The sequence below is a fragment of the Mus caroli genome, chromosome 8 (genome assembly GCF_900094665.2).
Source record: "Mus caroli chromosome 8, CAROLI_EIJ_v1.1, whole genome shotgun sequence".
In the NCBI taxonomy this organism is placed as follows: Eukaryota; Metazoa; Chordata; class Mammalia; order Rodentia; family Muridae; genus Mus; species Mus caroli.
The window spans coordinates 69,124,763-69,135,934 of NC_034577.1; the positions used below are offsets into that span (position 1 = coordinate 69,124,763).

The window sequence follows — 11,172 nt, forward strand, 5'->3', positions numbered from 1 at the left end:
GTGTGTGTGTGTGTGTGTGTGTGTAACAGAGACGAAAGACAGGGAAAGACAGAGACACCGAGACATACAGAGACAAAGACGAACTCTCCAAGCATCTAATTACTATGGGAGTCGATTCCGTACTGGGCTCCCCTACAGCCTACAGCCCATCTCAATACAGCCAGGTTTTAGTAACAAAAGTCAAAAGTTGTCACACATCTGTTTCAAAATTTCTGCCTCACTTAAGATTCCAAAGGCCTTTTAAATGGGATAGGACTGGGTAGTTCTTTTTCCCCTCCAGTATCTAATTTAAATTAGCCCTGCCTTGTAGGCGTTGCGTTATCTTGTGTAGAAAGAATGCTGTGTATCCTGAGGTTGGATAGTGTTCAGTCATAAGGAACTCTTAATATTTATTGATTCATCTTACTTGCATCAGTTAACCTGTTGAACTACTGTATTTTTTTTTATGTTAGAATCTCAATTTCAAAAAAGTAACTTAAATGCACATACAGTTTTAAGCTGTGGACAGTCTTGCTTTGTTTAGTCCAGAGTTTCTCAACCTGACACTGGTGACATTTTGCACCAGACAGTCCTGTGTCTCCCTTCCTGTTTCACAGCACGGTTTGTCCTCTGCCCACTAGATGTCAGTAGCATTAGGCTTTTGTAGTCCATAGAAATTTCAGGACCTGTTGGTTTACTTGGGAATATGCTAGTATGTTGGGTCGTTTGTTCCTCTGTGTAGACAGCAGTAGAATAGTGTGTCTGGTTTCTGACAAGGGACTGAGGTGCATATTTTATATATCAAAGTGGATCTGACCTCCAGGTTCTCCCAGCATCCCTCAGTCTCTACCTGGCATATCCTGCCCCCAACCCTGAACTTTCCAGCCCAGAGGCTGGGCTGCCCCTTCCCCAGAGGCTCTTCCCTATATAACCCAGACATTTTGGTCCCCTCCCCCTTCTCCTTCTCTCTCTGCTCCTAAACCCTTTCTTTCGTTCCTTTTCCCACCATCCCCATGGCAGCTTCCCTGGCCTCCTTCCTTGGGGCCAGTGAACTCGCCCACCTGAGAGCAGCTTCCCAATAAACCTATATTTGATTAATCTAACCTGGTTTGAGTTGGCATATTTCACTGGGACAGAAATAACTTATCATAGTGGACCAACACAATTCTTTGCACAGTTCTAGCTGCTGCCTCTGAGAACAGACAAGATAAACAGTGTGTGTTGAAAATACATATAAAAATTGGCTGCATGTAGATCATCAGTAGAGTGCTTGTGTTGGTAAAATTCTTATTCAGGGGAATACATAAGCTGTACCTGCCCTTCCTTCTAAAATCCCAATGACAGACCGGTCTCTGCAGGAAGCGATGAGCTCACTGGGCTTACTTACAGAAGACAGATGAGGGGTTATTTACTGGAGTGTGAACGCTCCTACTTCAAAAGGCTGCACTGGAAAGCCTTTACTGAGCAGGGATAACTTTATAGTCAAGAATAGAAGGGGTTACTGGGACAATTGATGCTGGTTAGCTGGAGTGAAGAAATTAGCAGTGATTAAGAAGAGACGAGTAAAGTGGAAATTCATGGTTTCTCTGGGGACTCAGTTATGTCAGGTGATGTTTTGCTGAAGCAGACACATGAAAGCTGCGGGATGATTAGAAAGAATATAAATATGACCACACAGACAGTGTGATGGAAGCTCTTGCATTGGTTCACCTTGCTCTATGCCACTTGTCGTGACTTCGTAAAGAATATCCCACCAAAGACCTTCCCATCTTATTCTGGCTGCTTCTTGTTGCTTCTATGGACTCCTGCTGATCGGCAGAGCCTTATGGTTTCTTCTGAATTGAACTGCTACTGCTGGTTCGTGTTTGGTGTTTGTCAAGTAGACTGGACTGCTAACAATGAAGATTGGACTTGCCCCAAAGAACTATTTTTAAACAGGTGCACACTCCCATTTCCTACTAACCTTTCTTTTCCCCTACCTCTAGTGAGTGGTGTGCTAGAAGGGAGGTTGAAGTGTTAAAGAACCCTTATTAAAGTAGGTTTTGAAAAACCTAAGCCTATAGACCAGCATCACTGAGGTGAAGGATTCTGGGAGCTTTTTTCTGAGATCACAAAGAAACTGTGTTCCAGAGATAGACAAAATTGTACCTCGTACTATAGCTGTAATGTGTAAGAATCACCTAGGTGGTGCTGGTTTTGAAGGTATGAGGGGGTCATGAAGAGCAGCTGAGGCTTAAGACTGTGAGAAGCAAAGGAAGGCCATGGCTAAAGGTGTAGCCTCAGTTGCAGTTGACGGCCCAGGACTGAAGAGGTCATGCAAAGAAGCTAGGGCTTAGTACCATGAAGGGAGCCTGTAAGAGGCTATTGGTGAAGCCTAGTTGGCAGCAGAAGACACTAGTGTATTGAAGACGCCAGTACCAAGGGATGATCACCAAGAACAACAGCAGTAGTATGGACCAGGTGTCAACCAGAGCCTACAGTGCTATAGAGGGCAGAGCTGGAGAGGTGACCCAAGACCTTTGGAGGAGCCTAGAAGATCATGTGTGGATCCCAGACATTGGAACAAGAAGCTGTGAAGTTGAGTTGCCTGGGAGACCCCAAGATGTTAGAGATGCCAGAGCCATGGGCTATCTGCTGAGGAAATCTAACAGGGAGTGGAACCATCCAAAGAGAAAGAATTGTGTTGCAGTCAACAAAGCAGAAAGGAGTTGGAGACCTGAAGACGGCTTTGATACCAGGCATAGAGTGGCAGAGTTTGGAGTATGCCCAGCTGGTTTTCTCTCTTGTTTTGGTCCAATATTTCTTCAGTATGACATTTTGGAATGGTGATGTATATCCTGTGATATTGGAAGTATGTAATCTGCCTTTTGATTTTATAGGGGATTACAGTTAAGAGACTGTGTGAATCTCAGAAGACACTTTGAACTTCGGCATTTTAAACATTGTTGAGACTGTGATAGACTGTGGGGACTTTTTTGAAGTTGTTCTGAATGTATTTTGCATTATGCTATGGCTAGGTATGTTTGAACGAGCCTGTGCGGGCCAGGGAGTGGTACGTGGTGGTTTGAATATGCTTGGCCCACTGAAGTGCACTATTAGGAGGTATGGCCTTGTAGGAATAGGTATGGCTTTGTTGGAGGAAGTGAGGCACTGTGGGGGTGGGCTATGAGATCCTGTGCTTGAGCTCTGACCAGTGTGGAAGAGGCCCCTTTTCTGTTTGCCTGTGGAAGAGAGTCCCCTTCTGGTTCCCTTCAAATCAAGATGTAGAACTCTTAACTCTTCTAGTACCATGTCTGCCTGGATGCTGCCTTGTTTTACTCTGTGATGATAATGGACCGAATTTCTGAAACTGTAAGCCAGCCCCAATTAAATGTTTGCCTTTATAAGAGTTACCTTGGTCATGGTGTTTCTTCACAGCAATGGAAACCATAACTAAGATAAACTGTATTACGTAGACCAAAGTGTGGACACTGTGCCCCTTCTTAGAATTGGGAACAAAACACCCATGAAAGGAGTTACAGAGACAAAGTTTGGAGCTGTGATGAAAGATGGACCATCTAGAGACTGCCATATCCGGGGATCCATCTCATAATCAGCTTCCAAACGCTGACACCATTGCATACACTAGCAAGATTTTGCTGAAAGGGCCCAGATATAGCTGTCTCTTGTGAGACGATGCCGGGGCCTAGCAAACACAGAAGTGGATGCTCACAGTCAGCTATTGGATGGATCACAGGGCCCCCAATGAAGGAGCTAGAGAAAGTACCCAAGGAGCTAAAGAGATCTGCAACCCTATAGGTGGAACAACAATATGAACTAACCAGTACCCCGGAGCTCTTGTCTCTAGCTGCATATGTATAGAAAGATGGCCTAGTCGGCCATCACTGGAAAGAGAGGCCCATTGGACACACAAACTTTATATGCCCCAGTATAGTGGAACGCCAGGGCCAAAAAGTGGGAGTGGGTGGGTAGGGGAGTTGTGGGCAGGGTATGGGGGACTTTGGGGATAGCATTGGAAATGTAAATGAGGAAAATACCTAATTAAAAATATTTAAAAAGAAAAAAAACACATAAATGAATACGCACACACAAACACACACATATACCATATACATACAAATATAAAATTAATTTTTAAAACAAAAAAACCAAAAGATAAACTGTATCAAAGGGTCCCAGCATTAGGAAGGTTGAGAACCGCTGCTCTAGACAATCCATGAGACCATGCAGTTAGGACAGTTGCATATAGCAGGTGGTGGGGAGCAGCAGAGGACTCAGGCGAGGTCTCACCACCCAGCCTGCCTTTCTGAAAGGGATTTAAACAGTAAGTCCATCTGGTGTGATCTTTTGTAGGTGACCCAGCTAAGCTCCCCTCTAAGATGTCAGTGGTTTGTCTTGGAGAAGAGGCCTGTACAACAACTTGCCATAGAATGGCCCTGTGTGTGGGGCTCTGGCTTCTACCCGCAGCACAGAAAAAACTAAATGTGTAAAAAGAAAGCATGTGGCTGGAGAAGTAGCTCGATTAGTAGAATTGTGCCTATCACGTATGAGGTCTAAACCCAGTGTGGCAGTACACACTTGTAATCCCAGCCTGTGGAAGGTAGAGGCAGCAGGGTCAGAAGTTCTAGGTTACCCTCAGCTACATACACAGTTTGAGGTTAGCCTGGATTATATGAGGCTCTATCCTAGTTATGTATTAAAAACAAACAAACAAACAAACTGGTAATGACCAGCATTCAGTAGGACTTAGAAACTGGCTTGGTTTTATATGAAACAAAGTTCATATTTTTTTTTTTGCAAAAGCCTCATTTGCAGAAATTTGCTTTCCTGATATTCTCTTTGCTACATATATCCATACTTCAGTCACATTAAACTACTTAAACTTTTGTTTTAAACCTATTTTTTCTTCACTTTATATCTTGATCACTGCCCCCTCATGCCTCCCTCACACAGTCCTCCCCTTCTCTTCTGAGAGAATGGATGCTCCTCCTGGACAGCTCTACACCCTGGCACACCAAGTTTCTGCAGAACTAGGTGCTTCTCCCACTGAGGCCAGACAAGACAGTCAAATTAGGGGAATGGCTTCCACAGACAGGCAATGGCTTTAGAGATAGCTTCTGCTTCAGTTATTTGGGACCCACAATAAGACCAAACTGCACGTCTACTACATATGTGTGGGGGATCTAGGTCCAGACCATGTATGCCCTTTGGTTGATGGTTCAGTCTCTGAGAGTCCCAAGGGAACAGTTTAGTTGATTCTGTTGGTCTTGCTGTGGAGTTCTGATCCCTGTTGGGGCCCTCAATCCTTCCTCGAACTCTTCCCTAAGAGTTCCCAAGCTCCATCCAGTGTTTCTCTGTGGGTCTCTGCATCTGCTGGGTGGAGCCTCTTAAGAGGACAGCCATGCTAGGCTCCTGTCTGCAAGTATAACAGAGTATCATTAGTAGTGTCAGGGATTGGTGCTTGTCCATGGGTTGGGCTGGTTATTGCTTGGCCATTCCATAGTATGTATGAGTATTGCTTAAATCTATGTATGTATGTATGCATGCATGCATGTATCTGTCTGCCTATCTGTCTATATATGTATGTGTATATACATAAAATGTCTCATGTGTGCAGGTCTAAGGAGATCAGAAGAGGGGATTGGATTCCATGGAATTAGAATTATAACCATTTGTGAGCTGTTAATGTGGGTCTGGGAACTGAACACCAAGAGCAGCAGTACTCTTAACTGCTGGACTATCTCTGTAGCCCCTTAGTTGTTTTATTTATTTGCTTATTTTTGTTGTTATTATGAGCCAAACCCAGGACCTTAAGCATCCTAGGAAGTCCTCAATCACGGTTGTTGAACAGTACTTACTAAAGGTTACCAGTTGGAGGCCATCATTCATTTCAGGCTCAGTTCCACTTGCTGGAGTCTTCAGCTAGAGTTGCGTATTCCTCATGCTTTTTTTACTAATTTGTACTTTTTTTCTTGTTTATAAAGGAAACTTTTCAGTATACGCTTTTCAAGTGGGCTGAAGAGCTTCATGCACTGAGTCGAATACAAGACTTACTTGGTTGCTATGAGCAGGCCTTGGAGCTGTTTCCTGATGATGAAGTGATTTGCAACAGTATGGGAGAGCATCTCTTCAGGTTTGTCATGCCTTCATGAGTATAGGATTATCTCTGTCAGGCCAAAGCAAGGATAAATCATGCGTTCACTTACTTCATTTGGTTTTGAGATAAAGTCTTACCACCAGCTCAGTCCAGTCATGTTTTAGCCACAGACTACATATATACACCACTATGTTTGTAGATTCAGTAATTTGAATAGGGAATGTTTAATGTAAGTAATCAGCAGGATTGGAGGAATGAGTGATTAGCTAGCAATAAGGAGAGCTCAAAAGGATATAGGAATAGTAAATATGTAATAAATAGTAAAAAGAGCAATTTTAAAATTGGTTTATTCTGTGTGTGCACATGTGGGTACATTTGTATGGATATGTGTGAACATTGGTACACATGTGTAGTTGCCTGTGCCATGAAGCATGAAGTGCATGTGGTGGTCAGAGGACAACTTCTGGGAGTTGGTTCTCTTCTTCTATCAAGTAGGTTTTGAAGATTGAACTAAGGTCTTCAAGCTTAGTGGCAAGAACCTTTACCTGCTGAGCCATCTTGTCAGCCCACGGCAGATTTATAATACATTTTATAAGAGTCACACCCCTAGCACTAAGGAAGTATTCAAGGAAGAGTTTTCTCACTGGACTCAGATCCAGGCCTTGTTTGAGAAGGCACAGCCGTGGTTCCCAGGATGCCTTGGCAGAAATCTGTTCTTCGGACCATAGTAGAATTTGTCCTTTCAGGGTTTCCGAGAGATCCTAGTAGGGAAGTATAAAATTTGGAGCATACTGTTAATGAGATCCCCACTAGGGTAGAGCTTTAGGTAAATTGCCATCATTGGCTGCTGCTGGTGCCTCCCATGCCCACTGGGAGTACGGGTACTGGGTAAGCCCTGAGGAATGGAACTAGAAAGCAAAACCTTCCCTCCTGCAGTGTCTCCTGCACCTTGTAGTGATCGGTGGGAAACTGATGGCCAGATAAGATTTCACACAGCAGACAAAATGGATAAGTTTGGTAGTAAGTCAGTAACTGGCTGTCTTAGTTTGATTGAGAAGCAAGACTAGCGAAGGGGAAAGGGACACTGGCGGAGTCACAAGGAACCCAAGAGCAGGCCTCTCAGGGCCTCTCCAAGTCACAGTGGAGTTCCTGCCTCAGCAGTAGGCTTGTAGTCTGGGAAGCTCCATTGAGGCCAACTATACAGGGTTTTTATTGGAGGTTGCATAGAGTATACATCCTTAGGTACCACCACCTCCGTGTGGTGTATACCCAAGTTCTAGGCTCCCATAGTAGAAGCCATATCCAGCATAATCACATTGCTTATATAAACAGTGAGGCTCGATGAATTACTCGCCAGTCAAAGCAGTGAGAGCCCTCATCAGTCATTATACCCACATGCCAGTCAGAGGTCGGCCTTGTAAGATGGCTTCTCAAAGCGCACCAGTCTGACCTGCCACGGGAACTCTTTGTTTCCAAGCAATCCCAGGAACCACAATGAAAGCTTAGCGTTGCTTTTGAATTTGAATGTTTTAAAGTAACAGGGAAAGAGCCTGGTTCTGGCAAACTGACAAGTTGCACTTTCACATGTGAGGGGTTTAATAGGTGGCTGTCATTTCATATGTTCCTTCTCATAATTCTCTTCTGCACTGTATCTAAAGTCTATTAGCTGTCAACAATCAAACTAGTAGTCTTGTCTCCTTCTCCCAAGGGCCCCTTACTTGACTTAGAGGACTGTGCAGGGCCAGGGCTCTGGGGACAGGAGTATATGCAGTCTCTAGAGTTCTGACAAAATAAATTAATTGAGCAGTAGTCTTCATTGTTACATACTTGGGTTCATCATGGTGAGGCTTTTTACATCAATACCATGTATTTTCTGCTGTGATAAGCATATAAACAAGATATTTATCTCTACCTTCAAGGTAGCAAAGAAATAGCATATACTGACCTTAGATTCTTTTATTTAAACTAAAGAATGATTGCCTACAGTTTAAAATAGCACTGCTCTTTCGTGAGTTAGCCTCATTGTCTTACCCATGCCCAGAATATGTAGTCTAAGTTTCTTTTTTTTTTTTTTNTAGCATTCACTTTATTTTTTTTAATTTGATATTTTCTTAATTTACATTACCTAGTTTCCCCTCCGAAAATCCCTTATCCCTTTCCCTCTCCCCCTGCTCACGAACCCACCCACTCCCGTTTCCTGGCCCTGGCATTCCCCTATACTGGGGCATAGAACCTTCACAGGACTAAGGGCCTCTCCTCCCATTGATGACCAACTATGCCATCTCTGCTACATATGCAGCTAGAGCCTTGAGTCCCACCATGTGTTTTCTTTGGTTGGTGGTTTAGTCCCAGAGAGCTTTGGAGATCCTGGTTAGTTCATATTGTTGTTCCTCCTATGGGGCTACAAACCCCTTCAGCTCCCTGGGTACTTCCAGCTCCTTCATTGGGGACCCTGTGCTCCATCCAATGGATGACTGTGAGCATCCACTTCTGTATTTGCCAGGGTTTAGAACGGATGATGGCCAAACATTGTTCTTGAAGGCAGGAGTGAGAAGAACGACTTGTTCCTCTGTTGAATGTGTGCTCCGTAAATTGCTGATTCACGACAGCTGTGTATAGAGCACACTTGATCATAGTAGAAATCCTCGTCTCGTCAAGGAGCTCTTAGGCCGAACAAAGAGTAAACGTTTGGAGGCTGCTGGGGTCTGATGGCACACGAGCTACAGATTAGTGGTGAGCAACGCAGTCCACCTATGATGAACTGTTGTAGGCCGTGCCAGGGAGATACAGTTTGAGGAAGCACTGTTTGATGACTTGGTGGTATCTCCCCTTGGTTTTTACTTTGTATTTGCTCACAGTCAGTTCAGTACAAGTTACTGCCTTAGTGCCCCACTTCTACCCCGAGGACATCTGAGATACGCCAGCAGAGTGCCGTCCTCGAAGAAAGGGAGGTTTGCAGAGGCGGAGGACTGCTCTGGCCTTTGGCCTGTGACAGAGGACTTTCAGGCCGGGTTAGTACATGCACAGAGGCACTGTAGTTGGCCACATGGAGTTGAATGTACTTTTGTCTTTCCCCCTTTAGAATGGGCTTTCGAGATGAGGCAGCTGGGTATTTTCACAAAGCAGTGAAGCTAAACCCTGATTTCAGTGATGCAAAGGAGAACTTTTATCGTGTAGCAAACTGGCTGGTGGAGCGCTGGCACTTCATCATGCTTAATGACACCAAGAGAAATGCGACTTATAATGCAGCAATCCAGAAGGCAGTGTGCTTGGGCTCCAGAACCGTTCTGGATATTGGCACGGGAACTGGAATACTGAGGTTTGTTGTAATTATTATTTTCTATTATATTTACATTCGTATATAAAAATAGCAGTTTTCCTCATAGTATGTTTAGGGTTGTTGATACAACTTTTAGTATTGTACTTTTTATTATGGTTTTACTTATCAGAAGTTCAAGTAAGCCAGGCAGTGGTGGTGCACGCCTTTAATCCCAGCACTTGGGAGGCAGAGGCAGGCAGATTTCTGAGTTTGAGGCCAGCCTGGTCTACAGAGTCAGAACTATACAGAGAAACCCTGTCTCGAAAAACCAAAAAAAAAAAAAAAAAAAAAAAAAAAAAAGTTGTAAACTAAGAAATACGTGGGATTATTGAAAATCTCCATAATGAAAGGATATGTTTTATATTAACATTTTGGTGGAATCTAGAAAGCCTATAAAGCAACTCATTGCCAGTCATGTCTTAATTGTGTGTGTGCTGATCTGGGTGTGGTGGCACACACCTTGAATCCCATCACTCAGAAAGCAGAGGCAGGAGGATCTCTGAGTTTAGGATGAGTTTGATATACATAATGAGTTCCAGGACAGTCAGTGCTATATAGAGAGACCCTGTCTCAGAAAACCAAAACCAAAACAAATGAATGGATATTATTTATTGAATGATTTGTTTTTAAACAAGTATACTAGTTCTTCTCCTTCTCTTCTCCTTTTCTTCTCCTCCTCCTCCTCCTTCCTCTTCCTCCTCGTCCTCCATCATCGTCGCCGTCGCCGCCTTCTTCTTCTTCTTCTTCTTCTTCTTCTTCTTCTTCTTCATCATCATCATCATCATTTTGAGACAGTTTCTCTGTGTAGCCCTGGAACTTGCTATGTGTACCAGGCTGGTCTGGGGCTCACAGAGATCTATCTGCTTCTGTCTCCCAAGTGCTGGGATTAAAGGCTATGCTACTATGCTTGGCCTTATTTGCACGCAAATGTGTGTGTGAATGTCCAAGCATGTGTGCCATAGTATGCATATGGAAGTCAGGAGCTAGCTTTCAGTCTTTTTGCCTTCCGCTGGGCTTTAGGGATTGAACTTGGGTTGTCAGATTTGCACGTGCAAATGCTTTTACCTGCATTTTTTTGTTTTGTTTTTGTTTTGTTTTACAAGACAGGGTTTCTCTGTGTAGCCCTGGCTGTCCTGCAACTCACTCTGTAGACCAGGCTGGCCTCAAACTCAGAAATCCACCTGCCTCTGCAGCCCAAGTGCTGGGATTAAAGGTGTGTGCCACCACTGCCTGGTGCTTTTACCTGTTGAGCCATTTTGCTAGTCCTACTTTCTAAGTGCAGAACAAATAATGGTTACATTAAAGAATGGAAGGAAGATCCCATGTTTTAAGCATCTTAATTTTATTAAAGTTGGAAAACGATACAATGTATTTTTCTTCTTTTGTAGCATGTTTGCTAAAAAAGCTGGCGCACAATCAGTATATGCCTGTGAATTATCCAAGACCATGTATGAACTTGCCTGTGACGTAGTGGCTGCAAACAAGATGGAAAATGGGATAAAGCTTCTACATATGAAGTCACTTGATATCGAAATTCCGAAGCACATTCCTGAAAGGTGTGTTGATAAGTCACTAAAATCATTTTGATGCATTTCCAGCTTCTTATGTTAACAAAAGTGCTAACAATCCTTGTTAAATCTGAAGATATGGTTATCACCTAGTTTAATAAAATACAGGGTTTTTTTTTAAATGGTTTTTCGAGACAGGGTTTCTCTGTATAGCCCTGGCTGTCCTGGAACTCACTTTGTAGACCAGGCTGGCCTCGAACTCAGAAATC

The 11,172-nt window shown here is 43.6% G+C and overlaps 1 protein-coding gene across 2 annotated transcripts in view; it reads left to right on the forward strand.

The window, feature by feature from the left end:
* The window catches only part of Prmt9 (protein arginine methyltransferase 9), a 38,585-nt gene that overhangs the window by 432 nt on the left and 26,981 nt on the right, over nucleotides 1–11,172 (forward strand). For both annotated transcript variants that reach the window (XM_021170000.2, XM_029480885.1), the window contains exons 2-4: nucleotides 5,964–6,112; nucleotides 9,159–9,395; nucleotides 10,784–10,951. In XM_021170000.2, coding sequence (XP_021025659.1) covers nucleotides 5,964–6,112; nucleotides 9,159–9,395; nucleotides 10,784–10,951 — 554 coding nt within the window. The remainder of the gene's footprint in view (nucleotides 1–5,963; nucleotides 6,113–9,158; nucleotides 9,396–10,783; nucleotides 10,952–11,172) is intronic.